Source organism: Taeniopygia guttata, chromosome 35 (genome assembly GCF_048771995.1).
Source record: "Taeniopygia guttata chromosome 35, bTaeGut7.mat, whole genome shotgun sequence".
NCBI classification, from domain to species: domain Eukaryota; kingdom Metazoa; phylum Chordata; class Aves; order Passeriformes; family Estrildidae; genus Taeniopygia; species Taeniopygia guttata.
In genome coordinates, this window is record NC_133060.1 from 2,274,077 (window position 1) to 2,292,135 (window position 18,059).

General features: G+C 44.8%; 1 protein-coding gene and 2 long non-coding RNA genes across 3 annotated transcripts; 2 read left to right on the forward strand and 1 right to left on the reverse strand.

The window, feature by feature from the left end:
• The first annotated feature begins 1,726 nt into the window (after window positions 1–1,726).
• On the forward strand, window positions 1,727–5,362 carry LOC140681417 (uncharacterized). The gene is made up of 4 exons (XR_012052594.1): window positions 1,727–1,779; window positions 2,996–3,046; window positions 4,554–4,642; window positions 5,159–5,362. It is a non-coding gene; the product is annotated as an uncharacterized lncRNA (long non-coding RNA).
• Window positions 5,363–5,895: 533 nt separating this feature from the next.
• LOC115492465 (uncharacterized) lies at window positions 5,896–7,515 on the forward strand. The gene is made up of 2 exons (XR_012052595.1): window positions 5,896–6,538; window positions 6,965–7,515. It is a non-coding gene; the product is annotated as an uncharacterized lncRNA (long non-coding RNA).
• Window positions 7,516–12,443: 4,928 nt separating this feature from the next.
• Window positions 12,444–13,708, reverse strand: LOC115492324 (TOG array regulator of axonemal microtubules protein 2-like). Its single transcript, XM_041712796.2, has 2 exons — window positions 13,565–13,708; window positions 12,444–12,686 (listed from the first exon to the last, which is right to left on the reverse strand). Exons 1-2 carry the CDS (start codon window positions 13,635–13,637, stop codon window positions 12,451–12,453), a joined length of 309 nt encoding a protein of 102 aa, XP_041568730.1. The 5' UTR covers window positions 13,638–13,708; the 3' UTR covers window positions 12,444–12,450.
• Between the last annotated feature and the right edge of the window lie 4,351 nt (window positions 13,709–18,059).

Consider the following 18,059-nt stretch of genomic DNA (forward strand, 5'->3'; position numbering starts at 1 on the left):
GCATGGCCCCAGGGGATGGGATGGGATGGGATGGGATGGGATGGGATGGCATGGGATGGCATGGCATGGCATGGCATGGCATGGGATGGGATGGGATGGCATGGCATGGCATGGCATGGCATGGCATGGCATGGCATGGCATGGCATGGCATGGCATGGGATGGGATGGGATGGCATGGCATGGGGCCAAGCTGGCTGCAGGCACCAGCCCTGTGGCCCAGCTCTGCCACTCACCCTTCTGCAGTGGCTGGAACTGCTCCACCTCTTCAGGCTGCTGTGCTGGGGCAGCTCCAGGGCCTTCTTTCTCCTCCTTCCCCCAGGCCAGCTTGGGCACGCTCGCAGGTCTGTGCTCTGCGTCACTGCCTGGATTCATGGCTACTTGCAGAAGGTGAAAAGGGAAAGGTCTGAGTCAGCAAGTGCTGCAGTCGTGCCTTGAGGGCACCTGCAAGAGTGAAGTCTGGGCAAGGCTACAGGACAGCAAATCCTGCACTCTGGTCTTGGGGGCTCCAGCCACAAGGACAGGAGACTCCTGTCAAGGACAGTGCAAAGCAAATGCCACGGTCTGCCCTCGAGGGCAGCTGCAGAAGAGATGCCTTGGGAAGGCCAGGGGTCACCAAGTGTTCTGGTCTGGCCACGAGGTCACCTGCAGGAGTAATACCTCGGGAAATCTCCAAGTCAGCAAGGAAAGAGTGGCTGTGCCAAGGCTCCTTACAGCACCGCTCTCTCCGTCCTGTCTCGGCGAGTGCACAGAGCACTGTGGAGTGGCCTTGTCACTTCCAACACCTATGCCACAGCATGTCACAAAGGGCCCTTGGATACCCTGTCCCGTTCCATTCCATGGTGACCATGCTGCACCGTGTCACAAAGGGCCCTTGGATACCCTGTCCCGTTCCATTCCACGGTGACCATGCTGCACCGTGTCACAAAGGGCCCTTGGATACCCTGTCCCGTTCCATTCCACGCTGACCATGCTGCAGCGTGTCACAAAGGGCCCTTGGATACCCTGTCCCGTTCCATTCCACGGTGACCATGCTGCACCGTGTCACAAAGGGCCCTTGCACACTCTGCCACCTGCCCTGGGGCCACCCCCAGCCCCCCAGAGTGGCCCAGGTTGGAAGGAATGCCTTGCCCCAAGTGTGTCAGACAGCCCAACAGGATCTTTAGGAACGGCTCAGCCCATCAGCAAACGCTGCCCTGCTCTGCGGGCTCAGAGCAGCAGGAGCCCCCAGGGCTGCCGACGCAGCCGCGGCGGGAAGGGCACGGGGCCCTGCACAGAAGCTGGCACGGCCTCCTCGGGACACGTCCCACATGGTGGCCATCCTAAGCACGGCCGTGTGACACAGACCAGGAACGTGTGGGCCAGGGCAGGAATGCTGCTCTGAGCCTGGGGCCCGGGGAGCGCTGACATCAGCCGCTGAGGCACAGTCCCCGCCGAAGCAGAGTTCCCCCGAGCCCAGGCAGCACCGGTGCCCGTCTGCTGCCCCAGAAACCTGTGCCCCAAAAGGGCTTCTCTGCCAGAGGGCAGCCAAAGCTGGTGTGTGTTGCAGCATTTTTCAGAGAAAGAGGACATGAGTTATGAGATTTGAGCTACTCCAGTCTAGGCCTCAGATTTGGGCCTTGTGAGGCCTTCAAGCCTCTGATGCAGTTAGAAATTCAGAGCTTGTGGCGCAGATAGAAATAGTCTTAAGGTGTGACGGGGACCACTGGGCTGTCTGGGTGTGAATTAGTATACGTTTATAGGAACAGTCAGCAAATGCACCAAATAAAAAAGTTATCCAGGTAAGCTGCTTCTCTGTTCAGAACAAAAACGAACCAAAAAGCCCCAAATAAACAAACAACCCCTGCCCCTCCAAAAAAAACACCAAAGAAAACCACAAAAAAACACACACAAAAGCTATTCTAAATAATTTTTTAGGATTTGATGTTGTCTTTTGTTACTTTTCAATTCCCTAAATTAAGGGCTGTTAACTATCTGGAGCTCTTGAGCATTTACTAGAAGTAGAAGGAGAGGGGGCTGGTTATATAGTCCTTGCTGTTCATTCTTTTTTCTCGTTTGCTATTACCACATAAAAGTAAAGATGTAGGGCAAAGGTACAACAAACCCAAGTAGAAACTAGCCTCTTAAGAAAAGGAAAAAAAAAGGAGAGTGTGCTTATCTTTAGTACTGGCTTCAAGTGCTCAACCACCTTTTCTCTTCAGTGTTTTAATTCCATGTTGCCTAATAAGGACAGAAGAATGGTAAATGAGAACAAGACAATTAATTTACCTCAGATATTAGATGTTCCATGTTAGATTAACAGGAGTTAGGTTGGAATTTATCTCCTCTAAGGGTTGGCGTGCATAAAATAACAACATTTAGTAGGTTTTGTGCTGGAGTATAGCAGAAAACATCAAGGCACCTGACCAGATCCTGTCAGTTTATATACTGGACATGATATTCTTTACTATGGAATGTCCCTTTGGCCAGTTCTGGTCAGCTCTCCTGGCTCCCTCCTGGCTTCTGGTGCACCTACTCACTAGCAGAGTGTGGGGAACAGGAAAGTCCTTGATACAAACAAGCACTACTTATCAACAACCAAAACATCAGTTTGTTATCAGTGTTGCTCTCATACTAAATTCAAAAACACTGTACTAAGAAGAAAATTAATTCTGTCCCAGGTGAAACCAGGATACCTGTCTAGGCCTTCATTTTCAAAACTATTTCCTCCTTATCTATTAACTGAAATTTTGTAACGTGGAGAAATACTTGACTCAGCCATTACATTGATCAGGTAGTACTGATGTTATTTCTTTTGATTGCCTGGTTTTGAAGCTATGCAAAATTCACACAATTTGTTCCCTTTGGGAAGTATCTCATAGGCACCAAATATTCCTTGGATTGCAGCTCACTAAAACCTTTAACATATGTCTTGAATTATAGAGAAACATGGTGATATGTCCCTAATTTATTTCTAATGGAATACCTTTGTAAAACTATTTTGTACTTATTTGCTAGGGAGCAACACAGAATTCAGCCAGTGCCCCAGGGACTACACCACAGAATCAGGTAATGTTTTTTATTACTAAAAGCACTAATGTTTTTAATTATTCTCTATGAATATTAATTTGTTACACATGGAAACTTGAGGATATATTTTACAGCTTTGTTTTTGTCCTATGAAACATTGTCTTAACAGCTACATGACAGTAAACAAACAAAACAAATCCCTTTTTTACTGTATCTGGTTGACAGGAAATGAGAATCTGCAATTTCTCATTACTATACAGAAAACAGCACTATTACCAAATCATACTGGATTCTTAAATTTGGACTGTGCTTAGTATCAGTTGAAGGATTCTTAATTTTTTTTTCATTGCTAATAAGTTCCCTTTAACTTACTTTATTCTAGCAGCAGATAAAGAAAAGGAAGACAACAGAGGATGCCAAAATAGCTGCCTAAAAGCTTTATCTCAGGAATCTGGGGGTTCTCTGCTCACTTTTTCTTTTTTCTCACAAGTGTCTTATTTTCCAAAGTATTATGTGGAGATGTAGGAACAACTCCCTATGCTTCATTCATCTTGTCTGCTCAGTGACTTTCTAAAAGATTCATGTTAGAAGTGAAAGTGGTAAAGAGCCAGGATTTGCAGGAGAGCAAGTACCATGGAAGAATATCTTTGCCTGCCCTGCCCCACATCTTTCTGGAGTACTGCCATTGCATACATAATCAACAGGGGAAAAGGTCTTGCTCCCTGGATTTTCAGGCACAATATATGTATGTCAGTTTGCATCAAAGCACAACACTGAGTCTTTGGGTATTTCTTTGAACTTCAGAAGTTTATTTTCTAATGGCGCTACTTGGAATATTTCCATCAGTAAAAGGAGATTGTTCTGCTGAGACTTTTTATTTGGCACTGCTTTGACAATGTTTAAAGTTGGGGTGTCCAGTTTATTTTTATATTTATAATGTACTTGTTGAGTTGAAGATTCCAGTATCAGCAAATAACTACTCAGTCTTGTCTGTGGTGGGTGGCAACAAATTCGTATTAGCAGGCAAATCTGTTACAAGACTAAAGCTCTAAATCTAAAGTGGTTTCTAATTAAGACATTTTAATTGAGCTCTGTAATAAAACCATGTGGATTTTGTAGGTTTTGATTGATACTCAGTATTTTGGTTGTACTGCAGGTAAACAGGGCTTGGCTTCCCACTGTGAGTCCTTCATGCACTCTACCACTGCCTTACAGGTGTCTTGAATAGCACCGCAGCCACTACTGTGGCACCTGGGTGCAGAGAGTACTGCAGTGTCAGCTCTTGACTAGTTGAGTGTAAGTGTGACATCTAAGACAGTATGGTATTGTGATTTTTGTGGAAGAACCTCTCCAAATTAATGTATCCATGTAAAAGAATGAAGGGGCTCTGTCTGCATCTTGATAAAAGTGTGGTGAAACCCAGATAAAATGTTATGAGCAAAACTAAAGAAATGCGAGTCTTGGTTCAAATACTCATGCAGACAGATGTAAAGGAACTGGATGCAAATATGTATAGTCTTTTGAGCTTTGATTTCTGTTGTTGCAGGTGCCTGATAACCCACCAAACTATATCCTTTTCCTTAATAATTTGCCTGAGGAAACAAATGAGATGATGCTGTCCATGTTATTTAATCAGTAAGTTTTGAATAGAAATGATTTCTCCTTTTACTTCTTCTGTAACCTGTACGTGTTTTCTCAGTTGGCAAGCTCACTTTTTAGAAATAAGGGTTTGTTCTGAAGCTATTTCAATTGTTCGTCTTACTGGCGAGGTTACAGATGTCAGTTCTGATGACTTGGTTCAGAAAGCAAATCTGATCTTTTTCATAGCTGGCTTTGATTGTGAAATTTATCTGCTATCAATTTGCACTGGATTTAAGCTGGTTACTGTAATACTAAAGTCCATAGGACAGCAGGGAGCAGTTCTAAGAGTAGTTTGATTGCTTCTGTGTGTGTACAGCTCTGATTAAACTGCTTCCACATAATATTCCTTAATTGAAGCATAGTTCTAAGGATAGAACATGTAAAACCCTTCACTTTAAATCTTTCATTAGCAATACCAATTGTGCTAGTAGATGCTTCTGATAAGGAGCTACTGAAGAGAGATGTATATTGAGCTAAGAAGTATTTTTTGACTCTCACCTTATTTTAAAGGTTTCCTGGATTCAAAGAAGTACGCTTAGTGCCGGGGCGCCATGACATCGCATTCGTGGAGTTTGAAAACGAGAACCAAGCAGGGGCTGCTCGAGACACTCTCCAGGGATTCAAGATCACTCCATCTCATGCCATGAAAATCACCTATGCAAAGAAATAACTATATGCTCCTGTAAAGGAGTTCTGTGGATAGGTGTTTTTTTTTTTAAAACATTGCTACTCTGGTCAGTCAGCATGCTTGCTATTCTCTGCAGAAAAAAAAGACTCAAATAGAATTGCCACAATGACCAGGGCACATGTAAAATTTCCACACATCACCCGGATAACAATCTTTTCTGTTGAAATACTAATTTTTAAAAAATAAAATATAATTATGCTGGTTTTGAGCCATGTTTTTTCCTCAAGTCTGTCTCATTATTGATTAACCTTGCAGGGCTTTATTCAGTTTAAGAACTTTTAAAGTGATCCTTATTTCTCAGAAGTGAGTGCTAAAAATAGCTTTCTTTCCAGAGCAAAAGTATGATCAGGGATGCTGAATGCCATCATATTCAGAATAAATAGAGCATTCACCCTCATTCTCAAGGGAAAGTCCTGAGAGGAAACATAAAAGTTTCAGGTTTTTAGCCAGGCTTTTCCAAAATACATGTCCGAATGCTTCTGGGTTTCTCAGGTTTGATTGACTTTATTTTTTCTTACTTGTTAAAAACTTAATAGGTTTTGTGTGACGTGAAATACCGTATTGTATCTGATTACTCCCTAATGATTTGTTCCATTGCATCTGTCTGCTATTGTCCCAGTAGGTCCTTTTTGTAGACAGGAACAGGGAAATCTCTGCCACTGAGGGTTTTTGGTCCATGGAAGATTGTGCTTGTCAGTGAGCATTTGTGAAAATTAAGGACTGGAGGACTAAGAAGGATGTAATTTCATTTGCTTCTTACCAGGGTCTGACTTAATTTTCATTCTCAGACTTTGCTTGAAGTATGATTAAGACTATGGACAGCTCTAGGAGGGCTTAGAGTGTTTAAAGAATACAGTTGCTGATTAAAATGTTAATACAGAATGGCTTTGGCAGGGGATTCAGCTTTATGAGTTGGGTCTGAGGTTTTCCCCCTGCCTCCAGCTCCTCTGGTGGGATGCAGTGTTGCCACAGCCCATTCCTGTTAGCCTGGTGTGTTTGTCCAGTTTTCTGCCTCTTCCATAAAAGATGGGGATTGCTGGACCTGGTACACACTCAGCAAGTGCTGCAGCAAAGAAAAGTGACAAAAAGTGTTTATTTGATGACTTTATTTTTGTGTCTCTGATCAATGTGTCCTCTCACAACTGGAATTTTTATGGAGAAGCTTACCAGCAAGAAGCTGTGTCCTGATGATGACTGTGTCTGTAAGTAAATTTGCTTTAACTTTGAGGACAAAATAGTTTTTAAAATAATGCTGGGGGTGAAGGCAAAACTACTTTGCTTGTTTAGCTCTGTCATATATTTTTCTTGTCAACTGGCTATGTAGAATGTCACATGCAGTTTTACCAAAAAATGGGATTCTTAAAGGGACATTTTTCACTTAAGTGAAAAGTGTAGGGAGGGATTCTAACTTTCAGTGCTGAAATTGCTTCTAAAGCTGTTATTTTGGTTACTGGAAAATAGAAAAATGCACAGAACAAAATCTTGAAGACTTTAACTGTTTCAAGATAACCTACTTTTATATGTAGGAATAGTTTTACTACAAGGTCACATGTATTTATATTTCTGTTAAAGTATGTATGCATTTGAATGCATCTACCTCATTTTTTTGTTGCTTTTTTTTTCCCCAGACACCAATTCCCTTGCCAGAGCAGAAGAGGATTATAATGCTTCAGACTGCAGTTTCATTAATATTAAGAAGGGCCAGTGAATTTCTGTTCATTCAAAACTAATGAATGAAGAAGACTCTGGGGAATTCTGGGCTGCAAGTGTAAGAGTTGATTCTTGTGAATATGAACAAACTAGAAGTAGATTAACACACACACATTGCTGTCAAGAAATGGTTGCAAATGCTGAGCTGTTGTGGGGCTTAAAGCAGCAACTTAGTTTTAAAAGTGAATGTTTAAACTGGTTGAGAAGGCTTGAAGGGCTTTAATATTTTTATTTTTTTAATCAATAGCTATATGGTAATTATGAACTGAACCTTTACAGAATGGCTCAACAGTTTATTTCTGTGGCTGTTTATGAAAACAGTGGAGGATAAATCTTTTATCACAGGGGCCTTTAAAGTCTTAAATTTAAGGGAAGCAAATATAAAAACTGGCTGTGTTTACAAAAAAAAAATCCAGATAAACTATAAGCAGTATTCATTTACTCAAAAAAATGTATGCCTAGATCAGAACTTCTGTCAATGGTTTGTTTCATGTGCCAGCTGATTAGAGCCTAGGAGATGTAAACCACATTAAGAACACTACTGGTAACTCCTTTTGGCTAAGTGATAAACCAGCTCAAAGCAGATGAGGATTGTTTTAAGGTATCTCATTATACACCTCCTTGCTTGAAAGTTTATGGAGAACAGTATGAAAACTATATGGGGACAGTTGGTTATTTCCCTAGCAGTTCAGTGTCAGAACAACATGTCTATCAAGAGGCAAGTCAGCCTGTCCCTACAAGGGTGAGGAATTTACAAAGGCCCAGCTGGCTACATAATTATATATGGATATTCTCAGTTCATTCAGAGAGAAAGGAGAGGTTTCTGCCAGGCTAGGGCCTGGGAAAGAGTTTCAAAGGAATGTAAATAATTCTCTGTCTCTCTTGTTGTTCACATTGTTTATAGAAATGTTCTGCCACCGTGTGCCATTCAGCACGCACCAATGGTTTGAGATGTTTTTATTTTAAGGCCAATGAAATTGGTCTGCAGGATGTTCTCTATAAAAAGAGCGATGTATTTGAAATACAGTTGTTGAGTTCAGTTCTTTCAGCCTTCTGACTTGGAGTTTCTCTGTTCCCGTCCTGCCTCAACAGCGACAATTATACTTGGCTATGTAATACTAATTTGCTGTAAAATTAAATCATTATTTTGGCAGTTGATTGTAGCATATCACAGGTGCTTAGGAATCCAATCTTTGGGCCTTTATAGAGGCAAATAACCTCAATAAAATTCCTAGCATAACCTCTGATATAGCAGACATTGTAAATGTTGCAATGACCTTTAAGGTCATGTAAGTTTTGCCCAAAGCTTTCTTTTTTAGATATTAGAGCCTGGATATTGTGCTGTAAACTTTGGTGTACTAGTGCACCTTCCTTTAGTTGTGTCTGTAGATACTGTCATACAGAACTTGTGATTACTGTAAGACCATGCTTGCTTTCTCATTACAAAGCTAATAGTGTGTCAAAAAAATTGAGTCACAAGGGTTTTGGAAACACATGATTCTGTGAATAAGTAGGCTGCATTTCTGAAAGAATGGTTGTCCCTGCACAATAGTGCATTTCACTCCAAAAAATAATATTTTTCCTGAATATCTGAAATACTGCACAGATGAGTGGAAGAGGAAGGTCCTTTCTCAGAGGCCAGCATGGTTTGGCTTACAACTAACAACTTTCTGTGCTTGAAACCACATTGAATGTTAGATTTAAAGTACTTGCCTTCATCCATCCTCAATATTTTTAGTTATATGCTGTTTTGCAGCATATGACAAAATACAGTTAGCTTTTCCATCTTGAGATTATATCTGGAGTCTTCCATCCTAGGTCCAGATAATTAGATGGGTTTCATTAACCCAGAGGAAATAAGTGAAAGGAAGACTTCTGTGTCATGTTAATCCTTTTGTGTCCTTTCCCAGCCACAGATAGCACTTGGCAGGGGGGTTAAAGCAATGTGAAAAATAAAACACCAGCTCCAGTTGCAGGCCCATGGACATGAATGAACGCCAGCCCTTTCCCATGGGAAACAACACTCACCCCCCAGTTTCCTGATGTCAGTTTGTAAGAGGCATTTGGCACTGCCAGGGCAGCCCGAGTTGTAGGTGGTGGCAGGTTGGGTCTGGGAGACATCCTGCACCATTTGGAATTTGAGGAGTGCACTTGGCTCCTTGTCTCCTCATTGTGTCACCACACGCAGGAGCCCAGAGCTCCTGCAGAAACCATCACAGCGCTCAGTGGGAGCAGACTTGTGTCCAGTCCTCACACAGAGCTGTGGTGTCCAGCATCCGCCTCATTGGAACGAGGAACTGTTCCAGCCTTTTAGAAGGACCAAAAGAGGCTTGGCCTTCAGATGAGCTCCTTCCCAGCTCTTGATTTGCTGCCCTGGGTAAGCTGCTGCTTGTGGCAACACTTGTTTTACAGCTGACAGCCCTCTCTGCTGGCCAGCAGCCATTGCAGGAGCTTCTGCTAGTGACATTGAATCTTTCAGATAATCCTAAGGAAAGCTCAGGGCAAAACCTGTCAAAAGAACATTGCCAGGGTGATGCTTTTAACATCAAATCTTTCCTCCGTGCTCCATGCCATGCACAGTAAATATTTGCGGAAGCAAATTTGCTGCTCTAGAAATTCTTCAAAACAGTAATTAAACCACAACAGAACACAATTTTTGGATGTGACAGGATTCTCATTTTAATTCATTGTGCAGAAAACTTCAGGAGCACTGCTTGTGAGCTGGGTGTCTAACCTAAGTGACCTTGCCACCAAGAATTTAGAAAAGTGGGGAGAAATGGAATCACTACCACAAGGATCTGCATTGTGATTCTCCCACAGGCCTGAGGACATGACCCACTTCCACTGGGCCGTGGCTTTTCACCCTACATCAAAACTTCATGTTTCAGATTGCGGTGTGAATCCCCCCGGCCTTGTCAGGCCACACAGTGATTTGAGAAAGGCTTGTCAGGCCTCGGCCTTGCTGAACAGCCCCTGGACCCAGCTCCTCTGGAGCTTTTCAGAAACATTGAGTGCTCCAGGAACTTGTGCTGTCTAACGAGATCCTGGGCTGTTCTGTGAACAGCCTTGGAAACCACTTTTCTGGCCTCAGTGGCACGACATCCTTCTTCTCCCACTTTCAAAGGCAGGCTGCTGACCCAAAGTGCAGCCATGGTGAAGCATTTTATTTTATAATCAGCGCTCCAAAAGGAGGCCCTTGGAGCTCTCCTGGAGCACAGCGGCTGCCAGCAGCAGCCTCCCTCTGCGTGGGGCCTCTCAGAGCCAGCGAGCTCGCAGGTTTGCTGCTCTGGCAGGATCACCCATCAACAATGGATCCTGGGCCAACAGCCCCACTCCTGGAGGCTCCAGCTGACCTGGAGTTAAGCTTGAGTGCTGTTAAGCTTTTAGGTGGTATTCCTTTGGATCCTTGTTCTTTCTGTCCCCTTCTCAAATGCACACAAACACACACACAAACACACACACACACACACACACGTATAGTTCTCAGTACATTTCTTGTTTGATTGACTGTATTTTATTTGTTACTTTTTTTCCTTGTTGTGCCTTAATCGACTAGTAAGTAATAGTGTGAGTGCTGCCATTGAATTTTGCTGAGCTGTTGCTCAATATTCAATCTGGCTTTTACTGAACCTTGCTGAAGAATTTTTAAGCAATCTCAGACACTTGTTTGTAACAAGCCTTGGGAGCATGAGGTGCAGGGTTGACACTGGAAAGCAGGAGAGTCATTCCAAAGTGACGAGTGTAACTGTTCATTTTATTACTCTTCTATTTATTTCACTCTAACAAGACAAGCCAAGCTTTTATTGGAGGCAGAATGTGTGTGGGATGTACTACAGTATTATCCCATAACTGTGGTCTGAATGGCACCCAGGCTGGAGTGTAAAAAGATTTGAGGAACCCTTGTCACTTGTTATTGGACTCACAGTCCAATCATCCTTCTGCAAACAGGTTGCAAACAACACAGTTGGACTGCTGTCCTGGGTAAATATACATACAGATGATTTTTCCAAAGCAGTGCGTCTTTTCTCATGTCCTCTTCATACCTATGAAATTGTGATTAAAAACACCCGTGAGCCAGATCTGTGTGACGTTGCAAAGGAGCAAAGCTTTGGGATTTGGGCACACTCCTCTTGATTTCTTTGCTCAGGCCTTTTGTGAGCACAGAATACATCTACATGGAAAACTTTTGACTATACAGGATCTTGTGGGTCCATTGTCCCCCAGACATGTCAATGGGTGGCTGAGTTGTAATGTCAAATGACAAAGAGCAGCACAAATGACACAAAGAAAACGTGTCAAAAGAGGAAGAGGAGAGGCCCAGTGATGAAAGGATGTGGTGAGACACTGGCACATCGAGTGAGCTGCACTCCCATAACCTCTAGGCTAAATAGGTCTGGGTCTCACATTCTCCGCTTGGCTTATTTAAAGTTTATTTATTTATTTACCTTTTTTTTAATCATAAAACTAAAATATATACACTTAAAAATATGTCATAAAATTTCAAGATACAATCAAAATACATTTAATCAAAACTACATCTAAATATCAGAACATATGTATATCTGTATCTATAAAGACTAATGCATAAATCCTATTCTTCAACTACTCTTCAGGCAGGCGGCAGCTTCTTCCTGAGCTTGGAGGGATGAGAGCTCTTCTGGATGGGAAGCAAGGACTTTGCAGGTAACAGACAATCAGGAGTGTCCAGAGAAAACCTCTTGGTAAGAGGATAGCCAGTCAGGTCTGCAAAGTGAAGACACAAAGTTTTAACAGATGCCACAATGCAAACCTAAAGCAGCTTGAGCTCTAGATTTCATGGGACACATTTCCTGCCAACTTCTAAACAGCTGCACAGGGAAACATGTTCCTGCCGGCAGACACTTGAGGCACGCCAGGGGAAACCCTGACCCGCTTGCACAGGGCTGCCACAGGAACAGCCTGGCCTCTGGGCTGCCCTGGGACAGCAGGAGCCCAGAGCCCTGTGCTTTCCATGCTCAGCTGCACATGCACCCTCCTGCTCCTCTCCCTGCCCCACGGCTGAGCAGCCCTACAGCTCCAGGGGCTCTGGCAGAGCACAGCTCATTGCAGGGGCACATGGGGGCACAGCTGTTCCCTGGCAATGTGCACAGGCTCTCTGGGCTGCCACAGGACCCTTTCTCCCTCCAGAGAGCGGCCCAGCTCCCCCCTCACCTCTGTGTGAGGCTGATCCATGCTCAGCCTTCACCTTGTCTTCAGTCTGGAGTTTCTTCAGGCCCCCCATGTCATGGCTAGGAAGGGCGATGGAGAGAGCGGGGGCCGATGCACACCCTTCCTTAGTGTTTTGTCATTTTTGGCACAGCTAAGAAGTCAAATCCGGAGGTGTCCAACTCAGCACGCTGTCATCTTCCTGGAGAACATCCTGCCTTCACCAGTACAAAATGTTGGAGAGGTTCTCCCGCATGTGTGGAGGCTTGCTGGCTGCACATTTCTTCAGCTTGTTGCCCATCGCCTCGTAGAGGGCCAGGGCAAGCTTGGTGGCCACAGTGCGGATGTTGGCACTGCGGACAGGCAGCGCTTTGTTGTCCAGGAAGGACCAGAGCACGGGCAGGGCATAGCGCTGGACGACTTCAGGGCTCCTGGCATAAACCCACTCCACGAGCTCTGCCGGGAGAGAGACACAGCTTCTTACCCACCAAGCTCCATGCAAACAAGGATCTACCTCTGCTTTTGCTTCTTGGAAGCCTCTCTGGCTAAGATCAGTGAAATAGAACATGGAGCCCCATGATCCAGAAACGGGCAAAGCAGCTGGTGGTCCTTGAAACAGAACCACCAACCCCTCAGGACTAATTTCTCCAACCAGAGCCTTGTACCTATGGCAGACTTTGTACCTTTACTAAATTATTTCACAATCTGTTTCTGCATGAACAATGACTGAAATGTCAAATTGCATTTTATTCCCATTAAGGAGTTGTCTAAACCCACACTGAAGATTTGGAAATGCACCCTAGAGAGGCAATTGAAAGATTTCTAGTAAAAGGGGTGACTCCATGTTTTTGACTTTGATTTCAAGTGCCAAAAGTCTAATCTGACTCTTCCCTTTGCTCAGTGGCACACAGCAAAGGGCAGTATTAGAACACACTTCAAAGCTCCAGCCCACCAGAGATGGCTGCTGCTCGACAGCTGGATTAGAAACATCAGTGACTAGCTGGTGTCTTTGGCAGAATGTTTTTGTAGCTCCCAACACAGAGCTGTTTCAAACTTCAGCGTGTCTTAATTACCCAGACCCCATTGCCGTGGCATTTGGGCATCTCCACATTTTAATGGCATTTCCTCTCCCAATGTTAATGGCATTTTTTCTTATAATGTCCACTGAAATACGGGCATAGAGAGAGAAAAATGCTACACAGCAGATTGAAATGTAACCAAAACACAAGTATTTTTCTCACATTGTTTCTGAAATCTCTCTGCTTATTTTCTGAACTGAACTATATCAAACACAGACAAAAATTTACTACCAGCAGTATATTTGGAGGCCATACCTGCGATACACTCTGCGACATCCAGCAGAGCTTGGCCACTCAGTTGGCTCCATTGGTGGCTGAACTCTTTCATCAGTGATACTTTATCTACAAGTGAAACACATGTTTTTGCTCACTCTTCTGAGGTCATAGGAGAAAGGACAGTGAGGAGGGAAAGGGCAGGAGCAACTCCGTTTTATGCAAGAAAGTAAATTTCTGGTGATTTTTGAATCCTTTTCATCTTTCCTTCCAGCCTACTTGGCAGGGTTTAAAATCCCAAAAGAAAAGCTCTCCTTTCACATTTGTAAATCCAAGCTTGTCTTCTGTACCAGGAGCTATGTTAAAACATTTCACATCAGGGATCTCAAGAGTTCAGTCACATGTAAGCAGTGAAAAGGGTTTGTATCCCACAGCAAAAAGGAAGAACTCCATCCTTGGGACACAGAAAGGCACTGACTCAGGCAGTTCCTGAGTCACAGAGCAGCTGAGGTGGAGAAAGTGGAAATGCCCCTTGGAGACCTCTTCAAACACTCAATTTTTCAGCCATTTTCAGAGCTGACATAAATCTGCGTGGCAAAGGAATTTTGAGCAGCCAGTGCCCATGTAGGTATTTGCTAGAGCAATCTTGCCCCACGCAAAACAATATGTGGAACAAGGCACCATTGACAGCTGGATTTAGACTTGTTTGTTATAAAGAAATGAACTTGGTGAATTGTAAGTTCCCCTTTGAAAAAAGAAGACAAAGAAGAAAAAGGGAAAATAGGCAGCTAATGCCTATAATGTAGAGCCTTCCAGGTGGCTGCTGTGCAGAAGCTCTGATGGGCCAGTGTCCCTTCATGCCAACAGCCAAGCTGTTCTTTTGGGAAGTCAAACGGGGCCCAAGCAAACTCCCAAACCCCTTTGCCCCTGAATTGTAGCAAAGCTGTAGTCCAGGACTTGCTCTTCAGACAAGCAGCACAGAGCCAAGGGCTCCTGGGACTTTTGGGAAATGCTGGTCACATGCAAGCCTGTTGGGGGACTGGTGCATAAGGGCTGCACCTCCAGAGCTTCTGGTGGGTGTCAGCTGGAGCGTTCCACAGTCAACAGCAGCTGTCAATGCACTCAGTGTTCTCTTGTGTAGGACAGATGGAGACGCAGTTGAGGGGAGTCCCTGCCAGGGCTCAGCCTCACCTAAATGAGCAACGGATTCTTCCAGTGCTCTCACAGCTGCAGCATGAACCCCGGGATCATTTGAGCTCAGGTTCTTTGCTATTCCTTCTACCAAGCGGATCATCACAGGGTTCATGGCATCATCCAGGAGGCCTATGATTTCAGCCAGCATGTCCAGCGCCTTCTGCCTCACTTTCTGCCTTTATTATCTCATCTCGTGGGTTTAAATAATCTCGGGGGTCTTTGCTACGTCAGAGGGGGGTTGGGGGGTCTCAGGGGTTAGTCGGGAGTGGAAAACTACTGAGACAGGTGTGGTCACATGCTTCTGGGGTTATTAGATAACGTGGGGCAGGGAGAAGGGGGGAAGGGTCTCTCTTTCCGTCACATCCCGTGGTCTTCCGCTCCGCCTGTCCCTATCTACTACAGGGCACCCCAGGCTGAGTGGCTCCACTTGCACTGGGAGACCCTGGTGGAGGTTCTGGGCAGCTGGTCAAGGACCCCCTGCCCTGGAACTGTCCCCATGTGCCCCCATCCCAACGCCTCGTCCCCGTGCAGTGGCTGCCCCATTCCTTACTCCCCTTCCATACTCCCCTTGCCCCTGCCTGTTCCCATGTCCCCCCATCCCGTTCCCGTCCTGTTCCCATCCCAATCCGGACCCCATTCTCGATCCCTGTACCGTATTCCCTGTCCCTGTCCCCATTCCCAGTCCTATTTCCTGTCCCCATTCCTGGTCCCTGTCCCCATTCCCTGTCTCTGTCACCACTCCCAGTCCCTGTCTCCATTCCCATTGCCCATTCCCTGTCCCCATTCCCATTCCCTGTCCCCATTCCCGGTGAGACATTAATTTGGAAGAATTAAGAATTTTAGGAAGTTAAGATGATAGTTAAATTAGATGTTGCTGACTCAGCGGAAGTAGATAAATGGGCTTTGTTCATAGTTAACAGTAGCTGGATCTTAGATAAGATATCCAGGATCTATTAACTCATTGCTTGTCAGCTTTATGTTTGGGTAGCTGTGCTTATCATGAGAAACAGAATGTGACAAACAGATTTCAGGGACACAAAAACTGTTGCAGACTTCCCATACTTTAGGAATCCATTAAGCACAGGAAAACAGCAAGGATTCATTTGTTACGTGTGCATGGGAAAGGCAGAAAGGTCAGAACGAGGAAGACTTATTTTACTTCTTCATTTTGGAGACCCCTCCCCAAAATGGACCCTCGACTCATTTCAGGGAACAGAACTACACATGCTTAATAGCCTTTCTGCCAATTAGCATATGAAGCGGAGCAGAGGAAGTGACAGGGATATGAATATGCATTCATATTTTGTGTATTCAAGACTTCTGTCAATAAAAAAGCTTTGTAATACCTGTGATTTTTGCAGTGTGAATTAGGGAATTGTCCCAGGTACTGCCCGGCTGTCTCAATAAATATACACTTTCTAACTTTAAACTCTTAGAGAGTTTTTGTCTGTCTCAGTCGGATATCGATATTAGATCGATATTCATATTTTAGTAATCCATTGTCTTAAAGAAGTCCTAGTATGTGTATATGTCTTTTCTTAATATTCTAGTAATTACTCTTGCATTGCTTCAAGATAAACAGGTATGATTCAAAGAATATCCACTGAGGTACACATAGAACATGGATTTATCATAAGCAAATTGCAGTTGCAAAGTTTTTTCACAACTGTTTTTACAAACAGTTTTTCTGTTTACTGACTGTTTTCTGCGAGTTTGGTTTTTCTCCAAGGGGTCAAGTGCTTAAAGATTGGTTTTTAAAATTGCGTTTTTCTCTAAGGGCTAAATGGGCTCAGGGTTAAATAGCTTTCTGCTTTTAGAGATAAGTTCAATTTGTAACTGAGAAGCATTATGCCTGTGGCCTGAGTTCTCCCCTAACAGTTCCTGGAGGGGAATGCTGCAGCTCCAGTGTAAATTAGATGCACGCTGTCCTCTGTCACCATGTTTGCAAAGGGCCCTTGCAGATGGGTGACAGAGAACAATACACAGAATTTTATAAAGAAAAGAAGGGTGCGATGTTACCATGATTGACAGGGCTCTTGACCAATCAAATATCTCCCAAAACTGCAGGCACCTCACGGGCCAGAACCTGAAGGGGCGTGGAGCTCAAAGCAATGAGAACTTCCAGGCCTGGTCTTTCAAATGCTCTGTGTGAGGGGGGGCTTGGGAAATAGAATCTCTCTGTTGCCCCATGAACTCGGGAGGAGCAGTCTTTGTCTCCTGTGCCCTCGCTGCCCCACCAGACCAAAGAGATGTTCACCAGGGCCCTCCCTGTTTGTGGCCATCCAGTGCCGAGCTGAGCAGGCAGCCAGTTGTGTTTGCACGTGAGCTGCCACAGGAAGACACACAGCAGCTGGAGATTTGAATAGCAGGGCTTGGGCCAATTCTTTTTCTTTCAGAGTGCAAGAAAGATGCAAAAGCACAAGGAAACATGACAGTGTTTCGGTGGATTCTCTTTGTCCTGTGAAGTTGAGTAGCTGTTGGTGTTTCTGTGCTGCTGCTAATCCCTTCCATGAAAAAATCATTCTGGGAAGGAGCAACAACATCTGACACGCACCAAGTGTTGCCACCAGCTGCTCCAGGTGCTGCTACCAACAGCCCCTGTAGGACGGAGCACAGCCCCCAGTGCACACCAAAAGCCAGGGAATCTCAGGAAAACGGGAAACTGGACAAGACAAACACAGATCTGAACCAATGTGGTTAATCAAACGTTCTCCGTTTATTCGAGATAAGATGGTAGTTTATATAAGCTTCTACATAGTTTACAGAAACAAAGGCACTCTGATTGCTAGGCTAACAATGTTTACCTTTTCCTTAAAGTGGCTTGAGCCTTACACTCTAAACGTATACTAATTCACACCCAGACAGCCCAGTGGTCCCCGTCACACCTTAATACTATTTCTATCTGCGCCACAAGCTCTGAATTTCTAACTGCGTCAGAGGCTTGAAGGCCTCACAAGGCCCAAATCTGAGGCCTAGACTGGAGTAGCTCAAATCTCATAACTCATGTCCTCTTTCTCTGAAAAATGCTGCCACACCCACCAGCTTTGGCTGCCCTCTGGCAGAGAAGCCCTTTTGGGGCACAGGTTTCTGGGGCAGCAGACGGGCACCGGTGCTGCCAGGGCTCGGGGGAACTCTGCTTCGGCGGGGACTGTGCCTCAGCGGCTGATGTCAGCGCTCCCCGGGCCCCAGGCTCAGAGCAGCATTCCTGCCCTGGCCCACACGTTCCTGGTCTGTGTCACACGGCCGTGCTTAGGATGGCCACCATGTGGGACGTGTCCCGAGGAGGCCGTGCCAGCTTCTGTGCAGGGCCCCGTGCCCTTCCCGCCGCGGCTGCGTTGGCAGC